Genomic DNA, 25,285 nt, shown 5'->3' on the forward strand with positions numbered 1-25,285 from the left:
TGCTTAGCATTGAATTGTTCAAGGAACCACAAAGATGCTTACTCCGTTCCATGAATTTTAAAACTGTCATAGAGAACAACAGTGTGGAGTGGAGTAAAGTAAAACATGGTGGCTGTGAGTGCCTTCTGTCAATATGTATAGGAAGCTTTACGCAACAATATTCCAGGCTCAATTATTTTTTTAATCATGATATTAAAACTGCATGGCAAAGCTAAACCTGGAATCATACAACTTTCTGGGTGTAAACCATAAGAATTTTGATTATTTATTTGCACAAGTATTTTTCCTCTGTGCTCTTCAAAAGCAAAATTCTCACAAATAATTAATTGGCACAACCCGCCTTTGGTTATAAAAAGGTCTGTTACTGACTACAGACTGTGTGAAGCAGCACTGCTTTGCTTGTTTTGCCTTTCCTCTAGTTGGATGTTGTTTGCTATGTTTTTGGAAAGCTGCATTTGTGTTGTTGTTGCTTGCAAGGCTTGTAATTTCTTTGTATGGGTACAGTGCATCCGGAAAGTATTCACAGTGCATCACTTTTTCCACATTTTGTTATGTTAGAGCCTTATTCCAAAATGGATTAAATTCATTTTTTTCCTCAGAATTCTACACACAACACCCCATAATGACAACGTGAAAAAAGTTTACTTGAGATTTTTGCAAATTTATTAAAAACAAAAAAATTGAGAAAGCACATGTGCATAAGTATTCATAGCCTTTGCCATGAAGCTCGAAATTGAGCTCAGGTGCATCCTGTTTCCCCTGATCATCCTTGAGATGTTTCTGCAGCTTAATTGGAGTCCACCTGTGGTAAATTCAGTTGATTGGACAAGATTTGGAAAGGCACACACCTGTCTATATAAGGTCACACAGTTGACAGTTCATGTCAGAGCACAAACCAAGCATGAAGTCAAAGGAATTGTCTGTAGACCTCTAAGACAGGATTGTCTCGAGGCACAAATCTGGGAAAGGTTACAGAAAACTTTCTGCTGCTTTGAAGGTCCCAATGAGCACAGTGGCCTCCATCATCCGTAAGTGGAAGTAGTTCAAAACCACCAGGACTCTTCCTAGAGATGGCCAGCCATCTAAACTGAGCGATTGGGGAAGAAGGGCCTTAGTCAGGGAGGTGACCAAGAACCCGATGGTCACTCTGTCAGAGCTCCAGAGGTCCTCTGTGGAGAGGGGAGAACCTTCCAGAAGGACAACCATCTCTGCAGCAATCCACCAATCAGGCCTGTATGGTAGAGTGGCCAGATGGAAGCCACTACTTAGTAAAAGGCACATGGCAGCCCGCCTGGAGTTTGCCAAAAGGCACCTGAAGGACTCTCAGACCATGAGAAAGAAAATTCTCTAGTCTGATGAGACAAAGATTGAACTCTTTGGTGTGAATGCCAGACTTCACGTTTGGTGGAAACCTGGCACCATCCCTACAGTGAAGCATGGTGGTGGCAGCATCATGCTGTGGGGATGTTTTTCAGTGGCAGGAACTGGGAGACTAGTCAGGATAAAGGGAAAGGTGACTGCAGCAATGCACAGAGACATCCTGGATGAAAACCTGCTCCAGAGCACTCTTGACCTCAGACTGGGGCAACGGTTCATCTTTCAGCAGGACAACGACCCTAAGCAGACAGCCAAGATATCAAAGAAGTGGCTTCAGGACAACTCTGTGAATGTCCTTGAGTGGCCCAGCCAGAGCCCAGACTTGAATCCGATTGAACATCTCTGGAGAGATCTTAAAATGGCTGTACACTGACGCTTCCCATCCAACCTGATGGAGCTTGAGAGGTGCTGCAAAGAGGAATGGGTGAAACTGGCCAAGGATAGGTGTGCCAAGCTTGTGGCATCATATTCAACAAGACTTGAGGCTGTAATTGCTGCCAAAGGTGCATCAACAAAGTATTGAGCAAAGGCTGTGAATACTTATGTACATGTGATTTCTCAGTTTTTTTATTTTTAATAAATTTGCAAAAACCTCAAGTAAACTTTTTTCACGTTGTCATTATGTCAATTTAATCCATTTTGGAATAAGGCTGTAACATAACAAAATGTGGAAAAAGTGATGCGCTGTGAATACTTTCCGGATGCACTGTATATGGCCTGGGCAGTGGCACTGCATGAGTTTCATGGGAGCACAGAGGGAGGCGTGCGCAGACAGCTGAGTTTGGGGCCCACGGCCTGAGAGTTGTGCCACACGTTTGTTCTTTTCCTGCTGCCATTCTTCAGGAGTGTTCACAAACGTACTGCGGTAAGTTGGAAGGCTCAAGTGCGAAGGATACACCATGATATGAGTAGGAACAGATTTGGCAACCAACCAGAAAAAGAGTGAAGTGCATGGATGGGAGGAGAGAAAGTTGAAGTAAAATGCATCATCACTGGAAACTGGTGGTGGGAGATCCTATAAAAGGTGAAGGGTTTTCTTTAGCGTTGAGATGAAGTGTTGGTGATGGGAAGACTAGCTCTCTGGAAAGTAAAGGAGAGACAGTGAAAAATGATTTTGATGTTTCTGGGGGGCTACTTATCCTTGGCATGGGCTAGTCAGGACTTTTTCTTTGAAGGTTTCACTATTCACAGAACTGTGATTTTTTTAAGGCTGCATTCATTTATTTATTTATGTTGCCATTTTTGCACAATATATTGTACTGGAGTCTGCTTCATATTGCTGTTCCATGGTTCCCCAGTCCCAAAGTTTGTGTCTTAGCATTAATACGCTTCAGGAACATGTGATGTTCTCAACCAGGCAGAGGATTAAGTTTGGAAAGAAGCTTTTGCCTATGTTAGGTAAAGCCTCAAAACAAAGATTTAATGATATTGCAGTTATTAATTTTAAAGCATGATGTCTGTAATGTCTTTCTAACTGGGATAGTTAGCAGTCCTTTTCCTTGATGGAAGGTCAGAAGAAATGAGAGACATTGGATGACAGATCCTGTGCACACTGGGTGCCAGCATGGGAGAGTGGTTCCATAGGGCCGCCCTGTTGGGTTCTATGGTAAATGATAAATCCTCTCTTCCAAAGTGTTCCTGACTGATCCAGAATTGCTTCCTGGAGACAAAGGTTTTGGCACTGGAGGTACTCCCAGGGGTCAGATTTAAAAGGGGACTGTCCACTTTACCCAGGGAGTCAGAGTCAGATATGGAGGAATGACAAAGCTCACCTGGGAAGAATAGAGGAGGAACAGAGAGGAAAAGGAAAAGAGATGTGGAAGAGACCTGTGATAAGTAAATAAAAATAAAAACAGTAAATTTCAAATGAGAACTTGTGTTGTTGTAGTTGTGTCTGAGGTTTGGAGTTCTGTGACACTCCCTAGTGGCCTCAATAGTACAATGATGTGAAAGAGCAACATTATAATAGAAAGTTGAGGACATTATAACAAAACTTAACAATCAAAAGCGCTACATTGCTTTTCCACATATGTCCAGATATCTGAGACACTGCTGAGTGGCCGATGGTGTCCTTTTAAGGGTCTATGGGTCTGAGTGACACAGGGTTAGTGTGGTATGTGGCGCAAGCCCGGTTTCACAGGTCCTGATCTGTGAGAGTGACTTCTGCAATGTGAATGAAGCTAACATATATTGGAATCTCCTGGCAGTAACATTAAGCATGCCTGGTTCAAAAATATTACTTTAAAATTACTGTATGCATTTGTGACTGAAAATGATTTGCCATGTGTTCATAAGCACACACATGTTGTGTTGAGTATAGTTGATATTCAATATGTGAAATTATGTGTTTATGGTGAAGGTTAAGTTTATGTTTACATTCATCTTCATATTTGTAAATGAACCTTGTTGGGTGCTTTTTGTAAATAATATAAAAGACAGACTTATAAGGAAAAATATATTTGAACACAAAGTGATATTTTTATGGATTTCTTTGAAAGCAGACTTGAGATTTCTTGATTCAGGCACCAAAAAACTGCACATCTATACTTAGACCTTTCACAAAGGCAGTTATTGCACATAAAGTTGCCATACCTATGACCTGTATAATGTATGTGACAGACGGTTGTGGCCCTTTCCTAGCCATGAGGCCAATATATTGGAAGCACTGAGGGACTGATGTGTGCAGGACTGCTAAATGGCAGGTCCCCTCAGATTCCCGGAGCACTTCTTGGGAGTTCACTGCAGCCCTGCTGGGTTCCGTGGATGCCGCCAGGGTGAGCTATGGAGGTGACAGAGCCCTGTTACATTCGGCTTTCGGAGTACATTCGGAGTAATTCCAAATCTGGCTAACAAGCCACATGGAGCACTCCCAAGAGCAGTATAAAAGGAGCTGCCTCACTTCAATTGGGGAGCCGGGAGGGAGAGGATGAAGCTTGCTAGATGAGCAATGAGAAATGAGCAATGAGCAATGACCAAGGAAGAGAAAAGGAAGAAAAGAAAGGATGTATTGTGTTGTGCTTTGGTGCGTGGGAACTGTTCTACTGTGAGGAGTGAAAGAAAAGCACTTCCCCACTATGATAAAGGTGTGCTGTGTGGCAAGACTTGTGTCGCCGTCTGTCTGTGTCGGGATTGAGCGGCTGGAGCTCCATCTGATGGCCACAAGTAATGTGTGGTGATTTGTTTCAAACCTATTTTTGTAAAACTTGATTTATTTGTATGGAATATTATTTGATTTTAATAAAATCAATCTGCGGTGGGTTGGCACCCTGCCCGGGATTGATTTCTGCCTTGTGCCCTGTGTTGGCTGGGATTGGCTCCAGCAGACCACCGTGACCCTGTGTTCGGATTCAGCAGGTTGGAAAATGGATGGATGGATGGATAAAATCAATACAATCAAAACAAAATTTGTGGTCATGTTTTTAAAGATGCATGCATGGCTGACCAATATTGAATATTAAGCTTATATTATTGCTGTCTGAAGCCATCTATCTGAATTTCAATAATGATCGTGTTTTAGTTCACGATCATGTTAAATTCAACGATGCTAATGATCATCCCTCTATAAGGTGCTACCACACGTGCTCCAGATCACACAGTACATATCACACAGTACAAAAAGTTAAATACGATTTTGAAATGTTTTTATTTAAAGCATAAGCAGTATCATTTTTAACAGAAATCTGTGATACGCCTGAAGGAGCCAATTCTAGGGTTCATGCCTCCCCAGTCACTGTATCTCCTGTACTCGCCAGGCCTCAAGAAGTACTGGCGTCCTCTGTAGTGGGGCTGCTCATACATGATCCAGTAGCCGTCTACGTGGCAGGAGTGAATATCTGGGTAACTGAAGCGGTCCTGGACAGACTCACAGTCATCCATGAACTCCATCATCTGTCCTCCAAAGTTTTCTTGCTCATAAATCCTCATGCGGTATGATCCTCTGTACTGTTGAAAGAAATAAACAATCATTTTTAAAAAGTCAGTTTTTGTTTAAGTATTTTTCATTGTTGTTTAATGCAATACAGTATTCTCAAACTCACTTAATCAAAAAAGTATATTATCATGGGAAAAAAAGAGCTTAGCATGGCATCACTGGGCACAAGGAACGAAGAAGCATACAGGGCACCACTCCAGCTCAGGGCCTACTCATGTACACATCTCACACAGGACTAATTTAGAATAACCAGTAAACCTGACAAGCACTTTATTGTGTACATGGGAGGAATGAGAGGAAAACCCATGAAATAATGATTGTAATGTAATAATTAATCTATCCATCAGCTTTTTTCTACCTGCTTATCCAGTTTAGGGTCACAAAGCCCATCCTTACAGAATCAGGCAAGGGCAAATCCTCTGAACTCAGTCATAGTTAACAATAAATATTCCCTCCAAAATTATATTAATTATACTAATTACACTAATCAAATTATATTGATCAAAAGGTGTATTAAACAAATCGTGACAGAAATCATCATTTTGGAGGGTCCCGATATTTAACATTGTGTTCTGTCTATATCCATGTAAGTTTAAGAACTGCAGGCATTTTACTTTTTCAATAACTATTTTTTTGAAACAGTACACAAAGACTGAGTACCATGGAAGTTCCACCTTTAAAACCATCCAAACTGACTTTAGACGATCTATTTTCTGAACCCATTGTACCCAATATAATTCACAGTGAAGCAGATAGTGAATCAGAACATACCATGGCAGTATATCCAACTTAGTAATGTTATCTTGATTATTTAAAGAATGAGGCATCCCTTCATACAGTATGTACCCATTAGCAGAAGGTCTGGTCTAGTGAATCGGAAGCCATGTTTGCATGTCAGCCTTCACAAGCAACTGAGTCACTGTGTAACAACTGTGGTGTAATGTGTTTTAGGGTCACCTTCACCATTAAAGGTTCTGTATAACAATCTCTGTTGTGCACTGCGGAGCATTTATATTACAAAATCATCTGGTGTACACATACTGTAATAACCAGAGAAAATACACTCACTGTTTCGTTAATAAGTACTTTTTTATTAAACTTACTTGAGGGATCATGCGGCAGGACCTGATGTAGTCATTGTAGCCCATCCAGGTCTGGTAGTCGGGATACTCGCCCCTTCTCAGGAAGTACTGGTAGCCCATGTAGTTGGGGCGTTCATAGACCATCCAGCAGCCGCTCTCCACACGGATGGAGTTACAACGGCTGAAATAGGAGTGCAGGTCAGCGCAGTCGCTGCTACATTCATAATAGCGGCCCTGGAAATTCCTGTCCTCGTAGAAAATGATCTGAAAAAAATATGACAAAAAGGTTAGTATTATCAGATTGCCATATCTATTAGCAGGACTAAATGTGAAAGAACTTCTCACCTTGCCCATTTTCTGGTTTAAATCCTGAGACAGAGTCTGAAAATCTACTGCATGCAGAAGCCTTTATACTGTATGACCAAGCGGGGTTTTTGTTATTCTAATGTACAGACCTGATGAATCAGCTCTGTCCTTCTTTGTAACTAGTTGGGCCTTCATTTACTATAGGATGCCATTGTAATGAGAGTCCATATTCTCTGTATCCCAGTCCTGATTAAAAAAGGCATTGTTTTGTTTACTGATACTGCATTTTTAAAGTTATTTGGTTTTGTTCTTTTAATGAAAGAGACTTATTATCTAAAAAGAACAAATAAATGTTCTACACCTTACTCTATAGTGTTTGATGGAAGTTTTTCAGGCCTAATAAAAATAACATGCTCCCACTAAAAATTAATTTCCAGCAGTAAATATTGCATAGATTTTGAATCAATCCATCCATTTTCCAAATCTGCTATATCCTTTAATGGCTCATGCAGTCAGGAGGCTTTTCTGCCTGTACTGGGTCAAACCTAAATGGGACACCAGCCCATCAGTGGACACACTCCCCTTCACATTCACATTTACCTCTACAGGACATTTTAGAATCAATAATCAGCCTATTCCTTGGGGGTGTGGATTGTGGGAGACATACAGAGAAAAAGAGAATCTAGAGATATAAATAGTGTACAGGTTAGGAAATGAACTCAGGCTGATTTAGCTGTGAGGCAGAAGCCTAAATAGAAAACTGATCTGAAATGTAAACCTTACTAATTTACACATACGCAGTAAACTGTAAAACATAATTATTTTTGAATACTCCAGTGTAGTCCAGTTCTATCTATCTATCTATCTATCTATCTATCTATCTATCTATCTATCTATCTATCTATCTATCTATCTATCTATCTATCTAGCTATCTATCTATCTATCTATCTATCTATCTATCTATCTATCTATCTATCTATCTATTTTTAATGTTATTGCTTATTCAGTAACTACAAACAATTAGGAGAAGTTAAGTTATGTGGACCTTGGAATTGGTACTATTGGTATAAACATTAAGGAAGTACCCTCATGATGTCAGAGGAATAACCTTCGATTCCCATTTATGAATATGTTGGACTCTTATAAAGACAATGATTAGGAATGGAGGGAGAATGCCAGATAAAGTAGAAAAGTAGTAAAGAATAAGTACGTATTGCACAGAAACATTTGAACTAGAGCAATACAGAACAGGCTTGGGTTGCCATCACAGACTCACAGTTTATCAGGCACAATTCCTGGGACACAGTTGGCCAGGGAAGGGTGATAATGTCAAGATGGTATTCCCAGGTGATAAATCTATTTTTAGTCAAGTATTATCCTTTGGGAAAAATTCACAAGGCGTGCCTTTTTCAAAAGTTTCCATGATGAGTTACATGATCTCTTTGAAGTGTTGCTTAAATTACCCTTAACTAGCAGTTTACATGACTGGATATCATAGCCAAAGGCACATGAAAACCATGAGACCTGTTAGTGGTGCGAGAGTCAAAATAAATGTTTCAATTGCATCATTCCAGTGGTGATCAACTGTGCAGTTTTGCATTCCTGTATGAATCAATTGAATTTTTTGTAGTGTTGGGCATGATATTAGTACTGCAAGGGAAATTGTGTGGTTAAAGAATAAGATTCTGAACCAAAATAATTCGATATACCTGAATCATTGCTTTTAATGCACATCTTGCTATTTGATAGTATTGAGTACTGTACTCATAACACCAGAGACACAAGTTTATTGTGACCTGATCCCATTAACAGTCCATGACCTGAGTGCATGACCTTCTGTTGATGGGTGTCAGTAGATAGATAGATAGATAGATAGATAGATAGATAGATAGATAGATAGATAGATAGATAGATAGATAGATAGATAGATAGATAGATAGATAGATAGATAGATAGATAGATAGATAGATAGATAGATAGATAGATACTTTATTAATCCCAAGGGGAAATTCACAAAAACAGTACAAAATTCTAATCATTTAGATACTCTGGCACTGATTTTCAGTTCTTGGTTTCCTGTAAATTAGACTACTTCTAATGGGTGCAACTAGTTTATGTGTGTAACTTGATGTATTTATATTTGTCTGTACACATTTCACAATGGGTCTCTGTAATGAAGATAAACATTTGAAGTTTTCAGTTTAGTAAATAATACTTAACTTGAGTTTTATTTTAGGATTATTTAGAACTAGGGTGTTGTACCATTTTAGCCATTATGAATGTAGAGAGAGGTTAAGCAAAATGGCACCTTTTATTGGCTAACTAAAATAATTACAATATGCAAGCTATCGAGGCAACCTTCTTCAGGCAAGATGTAATGCAGAAACTGGAGTTCCCTGTGTTTATATAGACACTGAGACAAATAACAACATTGGAAAACCTTTAAGTGAGAAATCTTAATAGACCTCTTCAGGCTAAGATTCATCTAACAAGAGAGAAGAACAATGTATGGTCAAGATCTTTGGATAAGATAACTGTCCAACAAAGTCCTATGATGTTTCTGATGAATTAAAAGGTGAATTAACAAGCCAATAACAGTTTAGAAAAAGGTTTGAAGAGAAGCCAATACAGGCACATGACATCATGCTGTCAGTAGGGAGGAGAGAACTGCAGAGGCCAACTCCCTATTTGAAAGGTGGGTTTACAAATTTTTAGAAGTAAACATTTCGGAAAACATTGTGTGCCAAGTTTGAGACCACTCCTGAAAATGGTTCGATTTTATCAGTTCTTCTTTTGAACCATTAGCTAAACAAATTGACAGGAATAGCCAATATCTTTGAACAAATTGTTGAATTATAGGATGCAAATGAGATGAGGATTCTGGTAAAGGTATATAAATATAAAGCAAACATTAGGAAGAAATGTTATTTATTTATTAGAATGTCTGTTTAAAGCTGCATATAAACTAACCAGTGTGTATATACTCATAAGAAAATGTGAAATACGGGACTTTGGGGACTTTGTTATTTAGCTTGTGTCTCATAATTATATTAAAATAACAGGTTGATAGGATGAAAGACTAACAGAAGAATGTCCATCATTGCTGGGATAGGCTCCAATCCACAACTCTGTGAAATGGTCATATATAACGGATTGATTTTGGAATTTGTTTAATTAATTAATGTTTAATTTAATGTTATCAGAAAATGTATTTTACTGGAAAAAGAGTGTAGAGCTTTAAATTTTGACTTGCAAGTACATACATGAAATTCATTTTTTAACTGTTTAATTAAAGTGTTGTTACATGATTTGTTTTTTTTTTTGTTTTTGTTTGATAAGCTATTCTTATTTGTAAATTTGTAACCTCTTTTTCTTGATTTCTTCTTTGGCAGTTTAAGTCATTGAATGTTTCTGGAACACTGCTAGTTTTTGTATTTTTTTTCTTTGTTTGGGCATTTGTTGAGGTTATTTCCTTTGTTTCAGTTGTGTGACAATACATTCAGATGTGAGCTACAGCTTTGCATACATTCAGTCATATAGTATGTGATGTCACAGGCACAATCAAATGAATTATGGAAAACACAGAAAATATATAATTATTGTGGACGAAAGGTCGAGACAACAGCAGGCAGACACCAATTCAAATAAGCAGAGTTCTTTTATTCTTTACCATTCTTGATGAGCAGAGAGTCCTTGCCTTTACAGAGCCTAAGTGCAAAAGCCCCCTCATAGGGGGGTGAGTTGTATTTTTATAACAGAGATCTTCAAAGAAGCTGTTAGAAAAAATAAGCTCAGTTTCATCCAAAGGTCACAGAACATTCTTACACAATTTGTTGATTACAACGGAAAGCAGAAATTCTAATCTTTTCTTATATTTTTAATTAAGCTTATCAGAAAACTTGTCATACGTTTGGCATCTTAATTGGACGATAACCAGACACTGCTGAGACAAGCCGGGAAGTAGCCAAAGACTGCATTCCACACTGGCAGCCCTACTCTATGTAAGCACGCTTATTTATCTGTTGTAATAATACCTAGCCACATAGAGAACATGCAGATTTTCATACAGAAGCTAGCAATAGATTTTAAATTCCATTCCACATTATAAAAAAGAAAGGGATAGTCTTTCTTTTGTTTTGGAGCAGAACATTTTCCTCAGTTTTTTTTTCTTGTCTACCAGTCTGCTGAACCTTATGTTCCTCTCCTCTTTGTTGTCTAGCTTATGCTGACTCCACTGCGTACCATAAGTATTTAAATAAGAACAGAATCGGGAGAAGGATCAGGGTTTTATTGACAGGTGTAAGTTGATATAAAAAAGACAGTACTCTAATAAATAAGCCCCGGATATGAAACCTCAATCATAAATCAAAGAAAATAGCGGAGGAGTTGATAACCAAAATAATTTGACCTAACCAGAGCCAAATCATAAAATGAAAGTCATAGTCAATTAAGAAAAGAATTTGTTGTATCAAAAAATCAGACCACTGTGGACCACTGGTGAATGCTTTGGCCTAAAAAACAGATATGGCCACATATGGACTAAAGAACACATACAAAATGGCTGACAATTTTGAGACAGTGACGATTAAGTAATGTACTGAACATGAAAGTGACAATAGCACAATCTTGGCCAAATTCTGCCCATAATCTCAATTTTTCAACTGTGAGGGTTTTTGAAGTTCCCCTATTAATACTTAAACTAAGCAATTTTGTAAGTTCTTGTTGTGTAAATAGCTTAAAAAACTTGTGGTTTTGCAGTTTCCTTAATGGTACTGGAGAAAAACTAAACTGATTTATTTCTCAGATATAATACTTTAAATTATTATTACATTTTAAATCATAGTAGTACTGTTAAGGTAATGGTAAGTTGGAAGCTTAGGATACATGTAATTAAAAATATGTAAATATTAACTAGGCAATGACATATAGATAGATAGATAGATAGATAGATAGATAGATAGATAGATAGATAGATAGATAGATAGATAGATAGATAGATAGATAGATAGATAGATAGATAGATAGATAGATAGATAGATAGATAGATAGATAGATACTTTATTAATCCCAAGGGGAAATTCACATACTCCAGCAGCAGCATACTAATAAAAAACAATATTAAATTAAAGAGTGATAAAAATGCAGGTAAAAACAGACAATAACTTAAGTTAAGTATAATGTTAATGTTTAACCCCCCAGATGGAATTGAAGAGTTGCATAGTGTGGGGGAGGAACGATCTCCTCAGTCTGTCAGTGGAGCAGGACATTGACAGCAGTCTGTCGCTGAAGCTACTCCTCTGTCTGGAGATGATACTGTTTAGTGGATGCAGTGGATTCTCCATGATTGACAGGAGCCTGCTCAGCACCCGTCTCTCTGCCACAGATGTCAAACTGTTCAGCTCCATGCCTACAATAGAGCCTGCCTTCCTCACCAGTCTGTCCAGGCGTGAGGCGTCCCTCTTCTTTATGCTGCCTCCCCAGCACACCACTGCATAGAAGAGGGCACTCGCCACAACCGTCTGAGAGAACATCTGCAGCATCTTATTGCAGATGTTGAAGAACGCCAACCTTCTAAGAAAGTATAGTCGGCTCTGTCCTCTCTTGCACAGAGCATCAGTATTGTGAGGTTTCTGAGCTCTTTCAGGAACCAAAAACGGGAAGGCAGAAGTGCGACTGGTGCGTCAGTGGAAGACTGCTTGTCAGTTGCTGAGGCAACCACAGGTTCACATAGCAGCAGCACAGCGCCGCGGAAACAACTACGACCCGAACAAGATAGAGCTATACACACCTGTCGGTGATGGGTGATGTGAGGGACATTATAAATGCAGGAAATAGCATTACCTGGCCCCTTACCCTGCCCATTAGCTGTGTCTGTGTATAGGAGAGTGACAGATCCTGCTACAATAAATAACCGTTCTGTTCCTGTTTCATGTTGAATAAAGCTGGTTTTGCTAAAGTGCTGAGACTCGGCCTCGTGTTTTGGGGTGCAAGACATTGACTCATGCGTCACAATATGTTTTATGAGTTGTTAGATACAAAAAAGAAGTTGTTTATTTCAAGTGTTACATCATCTTGACAGGGAAAGTCCAGGTTGGAACAAACAGTTAAGTAAGAAAGAGGGGGATCAAAACAATTTGGTGCAGGTTTTTTCTTATAAAAAAATAAATTAGATTTGTAAAATAAAACAGATCATCTTGAATATAGAAATGAAAGTCAGAATATGTGTCATCGTTGTTGAACCGGTGAAAGAATATTACTTTAATATTCCTTATATTTCGTATTTAACCCTTTATCTTTATTTTAATAATAATTCTTTACATTTATATAGCGCTTTTCTCACTACTCAAAACACTCTCCACACAGGGAGGACCCGGGAAGCAAACCCACAATCTCCTTACTGCAAAGCAGGAGCACTACCACTGCACCACCTGTGAGGATTTTATTTTATTTTTGTGCTTTAATAAATAAGCTAAACTCTTTTAATATTAATTTGGTGCTGACTTAGGGGTTTCATTGTAAGGCTACTCAAGGTTAAGGGTTGTTAAATACAAGTCAGAGAGACAATGGCCTACTATAGGTAACCAGACCTGTCAAAGCCACAATAATAGGCGAAAGAACCAGAGATATGCAACTGCATGGTGAACTTTAAGGGTTCAAATTCATCCATCCTATTCCTATTGACATTAGGTCAAGATCTGAAGGTCCCTAAATCCTTCACTCTACCACAGTACTTGCTCATATATTCCATGTGGCTGTGGTTCTTCATATGACGAAACTTCTAAGCCAAAGTCAACCCACCTTGGATGGGGTACCAGTTGATTGCAGGGCACACACACTCATACCAGGCCCACTTAGGGTTGCCTCCTAACTTATCATCACTAGATGAATTCCTGCCGTCAGGAACTGGGGAAGAAACTTGAAAAAAAATGCATGAATGAAGGGACAGTCAGCACCAACAATGTTTAAGACTGTATTTTCTTAACTTATGGGTTTTCTGAATCTGAGTCGCACAGAGTAGTGATTACCAATTGTATTCAATGGTAAAGGATTGTCGCGGACAGTTTAAACAATCGATTCTCCAAAGGGGAAGGGGATGACTGTCTGTTGCAATTTTCCAAGTAGGAAGATGACGGGAGGGATGAAGGGGATGTCTGGAAGACACAAAAAAGACAAAGCTGGTTCATGAGAAAAAACAATGTTTAAGAAAAAATTCAGACACATGACCATGATTTTTAGGATTTTTTTCAGGAACACTTATTTTTTACTGTTAGGGTCACAAATCCCATCCCAGAAGCAAAAGTTTCCTTGCATATGGGACAAGTAGGCCAAATTTAATTGTAATGGATTTTGTTCCCATACTGTGAAACCCTAACTACTTGTTGTATCAGTACAAGATGGTCATATAATGCAAGTTAAGTGAGGGCATAATGAAGTTAGACTATTTCAGAAAATGTATGGAAAAATAAAGAAAAGAAATGAGATAGTAACAATATGAACTAGCTTAAAGTAGTAAGGGTTTTAGCATTTTCTTTTAATATTTGTGGGCAATAATTTAATTTTTTTATTTTATATATATTTTTGGGCCACCATTTTGTTCAGTTGTTTATTGTGGTTGGATCAGTTTTTTGTATTTTCACGCAGATGCGCCTGAGTTGTCACATGATGGCCAGAGATCACAACGTGTGCAGTCATCAAAATGGCGATATTTAGGAAGTCATTATGCTAACTATAGTTTTTAGATTTGAGAAAATATCCACAGCTTCAAGAGCTTTAGAAAAACAGAACTTTGACTGTTTTTTAACAAAGATATACTTTGTTAATCCCTGTGTGGAAATTGTCAGAGCACAGGGTCACTATTGTGCAGCACCCCTGGACCAATTTTCAGGTTAAGGACTTGCTCAAGGACCCAACAGAGTAGGATCTACTTTGGCAGTAACAGGATTTGAGCCTTCCACATACCAATGCAGATCTTTAGCCACAGAGCCACCACTCTGCCCAGAACTGTATTTTGATTTTCTGTTGACTCTCTCTAGCTTTTGACCACCAGCCTTTTATTTGATTACATTTATTCTTCATTTGCTGGTCCAGCTTCCTTGCCCTTGTGGCAGTGTGCCTACAAGCAAACATTCCATTATGCAATGGAATCCAGTTAAACACAAAGGTATTTTGAAGGATTTTAGAAATTCCTAAAGTATTTGACAACCCAGGGGCATTCAAGTAGTTAAAACATGCCTTTTTCAAAGCTTTATATCCATCCATCCTGCGTATTGCTTTGCCCAGTTAGAGACTGGCACAAGGGTGAAACCAACTTGTTTACAGGGCACACTCACACAGTTACCCACACTGCCTCACACCAGGTCAGTTCAGAGTCAGGAACTAACTGACATATACTTGTTTTGGAGTGGATGGAAAAATGAATCAGTATGGATTTAAATATCAGGGTTCTGAAGGTGTGAAGTGGCACCACTCACCACTGTAACCAGGGCAGGATTTTCCTATAGGCTAACTAGGCTTCAGCCTAGGGCCTCAAGATCAAGAGGGGCCTACATTCAAATTGTTAGCAAAATTTTATTATCTCTCATGTAATTTACAGACTTAAAAATGGAAGGTGAAAGGGCCTCATAAGTGGAATAGCCTAGGGCAGGGGTAGGCAATGTCGGTCCTGGAGAGCCGCAGTATGTGCAGGTTTTTGTTCCAACCCAGTTCCTTAATGAGAACTCAATTATTGCTGATAAAGCACATATTGCTTAAGTGACATTTTGATGCTTCATTTTAGTGGTCTCGCTTGTTAAGGTTCTCCAACTTTAATTGCTTATTTCAATCTTAAACTGCTGCATTCAGTGTTTTAATTGCTCCTTATTAGCAATAAGATGTAAAAGACAAAGCAGCCAGCAGTTCTCCAGCTAGTTTTTTTCCAATTACATCTGTGTGTGTTCATCATGCACTGTTTGATTTAATAAAACACTTAATAGAAAAATGTGACAGACTGAAAATGATCTGTTTTAGGCTTCAAATCATTTGGATGATATCCTTGGAAAGGAAAAAAATCTACGATATAAGAGCCTTACATTGCACAGACTAACAAGCCATAAAATTAAATAAGGTCTGAGATTGGCAATGATTGGTTTCTAATTAAGCAATTGGGTTGGAATGAAAACCTGTAGCCACTGCGGCTCACCAGGACCGACATTGCCTACCCCTGGCCTAGGGCCTCTTTTCATATAAATCCGGCCCTGACTGTAACATCATATTCTCAAATTGTTTTATTTTTAAATAGACATTATTTGTTATGGTTGGTAATAATGTAAAAAGAGGAACAAAGAAACATTAACTTTGACTATTCTTTTATTTCAAAGTCATCATTAGTTCCAATTTTAACAGAAATCTGTGATACGCCTGAAGGAGCCAATCCTAGGGTTCATGCCTCCCCAGTCAGTGTATCTCCTGTACTCGCCGGGCCTCAGAAAGTACTGGCGTCCTCTGTAGTTGGGCTGCTCATACATGATCCAGTAGCCGTCCATCACGTTGCAAGAGTGGATGTCTTGATAGCGGAAACGATCCTGAACAGACTCACAGTCATCCATGAAGTCCATCATCTGACCACCAAAGTTCTCTCTCTCGTAAACCCTAATTCTGTAGGAGCCACGGTGCTATTGAAATTCACCAAAGAATGTTTGTGACCATTTCTTACATTGGAAAATGTGCTTTAATTTAACAGCTGCTCGCTGCTTCTATACAAAGTTTAAATTTTATTATGTATTATTTCTATTTTCAAAATGCCAAGATCATACAAACCAAAATATCTGTGTAAAAGAATACTCACCTGCGGAATTATACGGCAGGAGCGGACACAGTCATTGAAACCCATCCAGCGCTGGTAATCGGGGTACTCTCCTCTTCTCAAGAAGTATTGGTAGCCCATGTAGTTGGGGCGCTCGTAGACCATCCAGCAGCCGCTCTCAACCCGGATGGAGTTGCAACGACTGAAGTAGGTTTGAAGGTCAGCACAGTCGCTGCTACATTCATAGTAGCGACCCTGGAAATTCCTATCCTCGTAAAAGATAATCTGCAACCCCATATATGCAAATGTTACTTTTCTGATCAGGAAATAAAAACGAGCATTGCACACTTGTATTGTATCTGCTACATTTTTAAAATTGCTCTTACCTTGCCCATATTGGAGTATCACGAATGAGTTCAGTGCAGATGGAGCTCTGGCAAGCGAGGCTTATATACTGTAAGGCAAAACAAAGTGTTTTGTTATAGTCAGATTGCTAAAGTGGCTGATTCAGCTGTATGCCTTTGAAAAAAGGCATGGAAAACTGACCGACTAGGCATCCTCTTTGAAAAGGTTGTTGTCATGTGAATGTAAATCATCCATGTTGTGCTGTATACTGAAACGTTAAGCATTTTTATTTTATCTTTGTATGTTTATTAGTAATAAGTCACTGCTGTTTTTCTTTAATTTTTCATTTCCTTTCTTTCCTCCTATGAAATCCAATCTCATGCATATTAATTACTCACATCAATCACACATTACCCCCATCAACCAGACAAGTACTCATTAGCAATGGTATGAAATTCTAAGAGACCTTTACAAAAATTATGTCTTTTTCTTATTAATAAATCATAATGGCCATTTTGTTCGAGCTGTCGTCTGGTCCCAAATTAGAGGAGCACTAAGTTTGTAACACAAAGATAAATAAGAGGGATAATCGGATTTAAATACAACAGAAAAAATACTTTTAATTTTCAATTACACAGCCACATCCTGTAACAAAGATCCTACATTTAACAAAATCTTTATACACTGGCCTCCTCAAACTGTGCCTAATGCCTGCACCAAAGAGTTAATTTTAATACCAGGCACTGCATTATTTCTGGATAGAGGAACCCTGAGTTACTCATAAGCCATCTTATGTGATGACAGTTTTCCTCATAGTGTCCAAGTTGGTGACCAGTCATTAGATAATCAATACAGGTATGATGGCTAATTATAAGGATGGCTTATCATAATAAAAAGTGTCTCCAAATACAGGATATTTAATAAGTAATATTCAAAGAATCGTAACACCCACTCCTGGTGTTATGATTCTTTGTACTTTAATATTTCAAGATTGCCTGTTCAGCTTCTTGTTCATGATGTGTCACACATCTATTTCCATTACTTGCAATTTTAGTGTTTGCTGCTGCTGGGTAATGTTGTGGTCAGAATGAAAACGGACATTGCAAGGGCTTGAGAAAAGGAATTAATAAATAAGAGGAGTCGTATACATTGGCAATAGTCGAAACTGTAACACACCAAGCAAAACCCAAAAGCGAAATCCTAAATCAAAGGTAAAGCGAACAGAAAGTGATCGTGAAACTTTAAAGGACACATAAAAACACTTCTCATTTCAATTTAGGAATTATCGGCAAAACAGTGTGCTTTATACATTTGACCAGAAATGTGACACATCTGTAGCAACATCCTAGCAACTGACACAATAATAGTGTTACCCAGGAAAACCAATACGGAGCAGAGTTTTTTAAAAAAGGCTAAAATGAATAAAACTGAATCTGGGACAAACAAAATCCTGCATGACCTAGAAACCTAAAAAAAGCATGGAGAAAAATGAATAAAAATCATAACTTCTACACATGCATGCACCATTAGTGTGATGACTCCTTAGCCATTTTACGAAAAACATGACCTTCACATATGGAACACATCTGAAGTTTGTTGAAAGAGAACAATTAACCAAAGAAATTAATTTCTTGGATCTTGAATGAGGCTTAAAGCTGTCCTGAGCCCACTGACTCACAGGTCTCTCTAAATCTTTACCTTTCAAAAATGAGACCCCATTTTTCTTTTCAACTCCATGTTGACAGTGGTTATTCCTATGCTATGAAACCAGGAAAACCAAGTAATCATACAGTGACAGTTTTATTTATTGTTAAAACGAATAAATTTAGTTGCTGTTAGGCAAAGGCAAGTTGGTGTGATGTCACACTACATGACTTTTCCAATGATTTTCTGCCATACACCTTATTTATACAATCTTAGAAAAATCACAGCAATATGTAGAAAGTCATAGCGCATGTCCATTATGGTGGTTGTGTGGTGTGAGGCCCCTAAAAAGTCAGTCATAGCATGCTGCGGCTCGCTATTACAAAGTCAGACTTGATTTATTATTCTCATAGCATGTCATTACTCTTTGGGATGAGCTCTTGCATCTGTAGGAGTTAACAAGAGTTGTGGAATTTTACCTTAATAAAGCAGCCTTATAGCGCCTCTTAACTGCACGTGGACATCTTCTTTAAACAAATTTACTAGCTCAGCAAGTAGCAGACAATATGGTTGAGCTACACCCATGCCAATCACCAAAGTAGATGCCCACTCACCACATTGCTTCTCTTCTCAGCTGCTAACCCATGTGGGGATATGGCAATCACCCACACCAAGTGATCTTAACAGTATGCCTTGACCAAATCAAGCAGTATAAAATTAACATTATTGTAAAGCAACATTAACAAAAACACAGCAAAACTGATGGTAGCAAAAGTTGGGCATGTATTGGAAAAGAACGTATTTGAAAAAGAGTCATATTGAATATACTTATGCAGAAAACAAAGCTGATGGATGTTGAGTCTTTTAAAATCTGGACGCAGAGTTGTTTCAGATTGTTGTTCAGCCTGCAGAAGTCCTTGTCAAATTTCTTTGGGCTCTACTCCTTCTCGGCTCCCCTTGCTTTTCTCTCTCCTGCTCTGCTCTGCCGTCTGTCCTTCTCCCCTCCCCCCAATCAGCTCAGCATGCACCCCAAACTTAAAGGCCTAACTTCATGTCGAATACACAATGATAACAATATCCATTAAGCATTTACCTTTCTCGGGCTGAGTATCCATTCGGATCCTAATTACCCTAGGCCTGATAAATTAACACTCTGTTTGAGAATGATGAAAAGATACAAGGTTCATCTCAGTAAAGATACCGAATTTAAAATCAGTCTATAGCAGTCATTAAAATATACACCGAGTCTGTTTAGAATGGAATTAAAGAGTCAGGAGTTTAAAAGTTTAAGGAGACTCTGTTTAAATAAAGTCAGAAAGTGTAGGAATTCTACTGGCTGGTTGTTTACTCAGATGTCCTTATTGCTGGCAAGTTTATCACACCATTCACATTTTGACTTCTTTTTGCAGTCCATTTTCCTATGTTACTGCATGTATTGATTAAAGGACAGTTCAGTATTGTGAGTTTTCATAATTAAAATCTTCATATTATTATTTTATTTTTATACCAATACAACTGGAAATACAAATAAGTAAAGCGAGTGTATTGGAACCTGTAAACAGAAGAGACAGTCTTTGAACTTTGATGTTAAATTTAACATTTTTGGTCTTTGCACATTACACCCTTAATTCTATCCTGATTATTACACAATACTAAATCTAGACAGGCTTCACCCTGCGTTAGTGCTTTTACACAGTGTGCTAAAAAGCAGTCATTGATTATGTCAAAAAAACTCCTGCTGTTATACTCGCCTATTTGCAAGGTTAGTCCAATTAATATTTGTGTAGTTAAAGTCTCCCATAACTATAATAGCCCTGGTTTCTTGCCTTTTGAATATTATTACAAGATTGAAGTTATTGTCTGCACACTTCTAAAGTACACACCCAAAATAAGGCCTTGATCCCTAGTGTTTTGCAGATGAATCCCACACAGCAAAGATGGGGGTCATCATCCAACTGAACACATAGAGGGGACATAGAGATACCTTAATGGCACAGCATGAGATTTGGAACTGTAAAGAAAAGTTGTAAGGACCTTGTTCAATTTCTAGTTTTATTGTTTAACACCCTGTGTTGTAACGAGATCCAAAGACTGTGGCAGTTAAGCTGGACATTCTGTTCAACTAGAGGTCATGTAAAGTCTGATAGTACAATGCTGGCCTTGCTTTTTTATAAGATTTTGGAGGCGATTGGTTAAGATAGTTACAGGATGTACAAACCTATGCCATCAAGGCATTCAAGTTTGTTTTCATTATTTCTTCTAAAAATAATAATTCATTTTTCACATCAATATTATTGGTTACACAATTTTATATTAAAGATAAAAAAATCTGATATGATGCATTTTTTACTCACTGCATATTGGCAGCAGACATAGGACTGAGATGGAGGAAGCTGAGGATGATGCAGTGTGCCCCTTACTGGTGATATACTACTGCTCTGAACGATATTGTTATTAGTCATTCACTTCATTTCATGTCTTTTCTTAAAACTATGTGTAACAGATCTAACCATACATCCAAATACCCTTGCTTGTTTTACGTAGTAAATGAGCAATGTGGAATGTAAATACAGTACAATGTAATCATTGACTTGTCATTGAGGTAAGCTGTGCTTGAAGTTTTGCAGGATATTTGCATTCCTATGCGATTTACTGCTACACAAAAGGAAAAGACACACCAATAAATTAGTTTTTAATTAGTAATATGTGATTATCATAAAATAAATGTCTGAATGCCATGTATATGAATTAATTACCAATTAAATGTATATGTTGTTGTAACATTTGGCAATACGTTTGCATTTTCTAATATATTATTTATCTAGAATGATTATTTTAATAATTGTGTTGTTTTATTTGTATTTCACATTCCAGACATGAATCATCCATGATATCATTATGATGTTCCGTGAAGCACTTTGGCTCTGTGCCATTGCTTTGCCACATAGACTCCATGCCCACTTCAACATAAAACGTTTTTCACCAGAACAGCCTGATTTTTTTTAAATACAGTATGGATTCAACAAGATGCTGCTTAGAGATTTTGTTCCATGCTGACTAGATTTTTTTTGTACATACATTCAAGAGGTGATGTTCCCACTCTGTTGAATTGAGATCTGGGGACAGTACATTAGAGAAAACTGAAGTTGGTGGCATGTTTATGGAACAAGCTGGTGATGATGTGTGATTTATGACATGGCACAATATACTACTTGCAATATCGATTTGAAAAATAGTAGATTGAGGCTGTAGTGGGATGCACATGGTCAGCAACGTGTACCACTGACACAAAGCAAAATGTATCCATTGGTGTACCCCCAATTTCTGTGTCTATCATCTGCATAGGTAACAGAAATCAAGGCTTATCAGACTAGGCAACATTTTCTCAGTCATTACTCAACCAGTTTTTGTGATCTTCTGCTGCTGTAGCCCATATCTTCTTGGTTTAGATGCCACAAACATTATTCTGCTTTCTCGGGCAAACATTTTAGTTACACTAAACATGCCCCTGAAGGTTGGCAGGAATTTTGTGGAGGCAAGGACAGTCATTAAGGGTTAAAGGGAAAGACTGGAAACCATCCCTTTCTGGTCACATGACACTCCCCCAAACACCCAACACACATACCACAAATCAAGTAAGCACAAAAAGAAGCAGAGAGATAGAGAGCAGGCAATTCTCTAGGAGCGACTTGAGTTCTTTGCAGAAGAGATTGGAGATTTTACAGTTTTAAAGAGTAATTTGGGCCATTCACTGGGAACAGACTAAGAATTTTTATTGTGCACTTTTTGAGTCTGAATATATTCTAATGCAGTGTTTATTAAAATGTTTTGGGAACAGGATGAAGCAAAAAAGATTTTTTTTCTTTCATTTGGGAGGTAAAAATACATTTTGCAGCATGGCTGGGATTGCTTATGTAATTCCTAGTCTGGTGTCATGGTTGGTATAGCACCCTCCAATAGTCACAGATACCAAATAGAAGATTATGGGCACTAGTTATGATTGGGTATCTGTAATACTGGATACTGAGTTGGTAAAAAATGATAAGGCTGCATATGCATATTTTAGGAGGTGGATCGATGTAAGGTGAGTCCACCAGTGGAGGTCATGGGAGTTCTGCATTAGGACCATTACTCTTCCTAGTTTACTTTAATGATGTCATAAATCAAGCAGAGCAGATTAATGTTTAGTATGAAGAGCATGAATAATGATAATCAAACAAAAGATACACAGGTCAGTCTGCATTATTCACACTGTTTGGATATTATTCATTCACGCAGCCTTGTTTTCAAGGTTAAATCCTTTGAAATATTCAGAATCTGATCATTCTGTCAGTTGATGCAAACACTCACTAAACTTTTAAGTTTACTTACAAGTAACACTTTACATTGTAAAAATAAGGAGGATCAAGCTTGCATGCTGTAGTTCTTTATTTGCGTTGATCTATGAATTGTCTGTGTGTTCTCAGAATGCTTTATTAAAATATTCAATCAGTTTTTGTAATGAAAAATGGGAATATGTAGCATTAACAGCAGCACTTGCTCTGATTAAGTTTATTTTTTTATTTATTGATTGGCTCTATTATCTGTCCTGTAAGTCTGTATCCCTGTGTTTTTATGTTTCTGCTGCTGTATGCATCTGAATTTCCCCATAGGATTAATAATATTTGTCTAATCTAATCTAATCTAATCTAATCTAATCTAATCTAATCTAATCTAATCTAATGAACCCTTTTTAATGTCGGTGGTGTTGTGACAGTACATGGGTTTGGGGATGAGTTGATAAGAGTGCTAATAGAAAAGGGACTGTAGAAACAGACAATAATGGGAGGCTTTTGGACTCATTGCTGAACAGAGTTGTCTGTAGCTTCTTTTGCATTTGCACTCAGTTATGACACTATATTTTTTCAAATTGCTTAAGACACCAAGATGAGAGATGCTTAGCCATTTCATTTGGAAATCCTTATACTTTTAAAAAAACACGAAAGAAATATTTTGACAACTGAGCTGCTAGATAACCAAAAAAACATGATAGACTGAATAGTCTCCTCTTATTGGCCAAATTTATATTCTTATGATGCCCGACTTCCATCAGTAAATGCTAAAATGAGCTTTGTCACACATGCACGGTTAGGGGGCAGCCAAAGGGTCCAAATGAACAAAAGGTAGGGGACTGGAAGAGAGCGCTAATGCCTTTTCTCTTCCACCAACAGGCCAACAGAAGATTAACAAAGTACCCTCACCTCAGTCCCATACAATGACATCACTTCTGGCTTCCCGCGATGACTTCACTTCCTGCCCCGTACTGACGACATCACTTCCGACTCAACCTGCTGACCTCACTTCCTGCCAGATCTTTTCTGCTTCCCTTCAGTGTCTCATTTCCTGCCATCATTACATAAAAGAACCCTGAAGAAAATACTTGTTGTCAAATGCCTGTTTATACAATTTTTTATAACATTTTATTGAATTTATTTAAAATTGAACCATATTCCAAACAAGCAAGTCAAATTTTACAAAACTAAGTTCAAGTCAAGTCAACCCCCACCCATGAGAAAGAGAGCTAGGCCAACATAGTGAAACTTTAATAGTAGAAAAGATAATATGTAAGTAAATAAATAGAATAAAAAGGGGAAGACAATCTGCTTCCACAATTTAAATGCTTATTATAAAAGGTTATTGATTAAATCCTGCCAGGTTTTTAAAAAGTTTTGCACAGATCCTCTAAGTGAATATTTCATTTTTTCCAGTTTCAGATAGTATATAACATTGGTTACCCACTGACTGAAAAGAGGTGCGTTAGGATACTTCCAGTTGAGCAGGATAAGTCTACATGCCAACAGCGTTTATACAATTTTGATCGTTGAGTCAGTCGTTCAAGATTACTCAGTCCACTGACATTATACAGGGAATTCCCTCAACACTTTATCTTTGTGTTTTCTCTGTTTATTTCTTCACAGCTGTCATACTCTGGTACACAGCTGATATGTAGTACAGTAATTCTAAACTGCAACTCATAATAGGTGTTCTTTACAAGTGAATGTGAAAGCGTATGCACGTTTGCTTTATTAATATGGACAATGTCCTAATGAGATGCTCCAGTGGTCTAATAATAATTTAAAAATTCCATAGATTTGGGTGCCTTATGGATCCAGCATTCTGGGTGTGAATGCCATGCTCAGTGGCTGGCCTTGCCCAGCCAGTCTCTTTGTGGAGTTCTATTGACATCAACATGGGGTTTCATCTGTCTATGTTAATTCTCCTCACCAATCACCAAGTTACTTCCATGTTAATTAGTGAGTCTAAACTGGCACCATGTGAGTGCAAATACAGATATGATTGTGAGTGGGCCCTGTAATTGACTCCTGCCCTGTCTAAGGTTGTCTCCTTCCTTGCACCCAGTGCAGCCATGATAGTAGACTTGGTTGGCACAGAGGTTAGCACTGCAGCTTCACAGAATCTTGAATCCTGTGAATGGCTGCTCTCTGTGTGAATTTTCTTCCTCCAACCTCAAGGATGTGCATGTTTATTACTCTAAATTGGCCTCAGTGCAAGTAAGTTGTGTGCGTGTGTCTGCGCTCTACAGTGAACTGGTGCCCTGTCTAAGGTCATTTCCGTTCTGGTACTCAGTGCTACTGTGACAGGCTGTGCACTCGTGCAGCTTAAGTGATTGGCTAGTAAATAGATTGGTGAGTAGAAATATTACTTTAAAAATCTGTCCATGCATTTATTTTCCTAATATATATTAGGGTTGGAGCACATTCCACCTTTAAACGAAAGTCTAATCAATTAAAAAAGATAGCTTAAACATTGAAGATGCT

At 38.1% G+C, this 25,285-nt stretch overlaps 2 protein-coding genes across 3 annotated transcripts; both read right to left on the reverse strand.

Annotated features, from left to right (window-relative positions):
* Nucleotides 1-5,009: 5,009 nt before the first annotated feature.
* Nucleotides 5,010-6,768, reverse strand: LOC114656766 (gamma-crystallin M2-like). Its single transcript, XM_028808379.2, has 3 exons — nt 6,736-6,768; nt 6,412-6,654; nt 5,010-5,319 (listed from the first exon to the last, which is right to left on the reverse strand). Exons 1-3 carry the CDS (start codon nt 6,742-6,744, stop codon nt 5,047-5,049), a joined length of 525 nt encoding a protein of 174 aa, XP_028664212.1. The 5' UTR covers nt 6,745-6,768; the 3' UTR covers nt 5,010-5,046.
* A 9,267-nt stretch (nt 6,769-16,035) lies between these two features.
* Nucleotides 16,036-16,933, reverse strand: LOC114656767 (gamma-crystallin M2-like). Of its 2 annotated transcripts, XM_051931402.1 has the most exons (3): nt 16,865-16,933; nt 16,521-16,763; nt 16,036-16,347 (listed from the first exon to the last, which is right to left on the reverse strand). In XM_051931402.1, the coding sequence occupies exons 1-3, from the start codon at nt 16,871-16,873 to the stop codon at nt 16,072-16,074; spliced, it is 528 nt and encodes a 175-aa protein (XP_051787362.1). In that variant the 5' UTR covers nt 16,874-16,933; the 3' UTR covers nt 16,036-16,071. The 2 variants fall into 2 exon arrangements, with proteins under 2 accessions (XP_051787362.1, XP_028664213.1); XM_028808380.2 differs by lacking the exon at nt 16,865-16,933 and having other exon boundaries at nt 16,521-16,775.
* Between the last annotated feature and the right edge of the window lie 8,352 nt (nt 16,934-25,285).

This window comes from Erpetoichthys calabaricus, chromosome 8 (assembly GCF_900747795.2).
Source record: "Erpetoichthys calabaricus chromosome 8, fErpCal1.3, whole genome shotgun sequence".
In the NCBI taxonomy this organism is placed as follows: Eukaryota; Metazoa; Chordata; class Cladistia; order Polypteriformes; family Polypteridae; genus Erpetoichthys; species Erpetoichthys calabaricus.

Excerpts from the sequence above, each read along its gene's own strand:
- LOC114656766 (XM_028808379.2), bottom strand. Across the intron at positions 5,320-6,411 it reads CCTGCCGCATGATCCCTCAA|TACAGAGGATCATACCGCAT; the intron begins GTAAGTTTAATA and ends TTCTTTCAACAG.
- LOC114656767 (XM_028808380.2), bottom strand. The coding sequence starts at position 16,775 with ATGGGGTTGCAGATTATCTTTTACGAGGATAGGAATTTCCAGGGTCGC. Across the intron at positions 16,348-16,520 it reads CCTGCCGTATAATTCCGCAG|CACCGTGGCTCCTACAGAAT; the intron begins GTGAGTATTCTT and ends GAATTTCAATAG.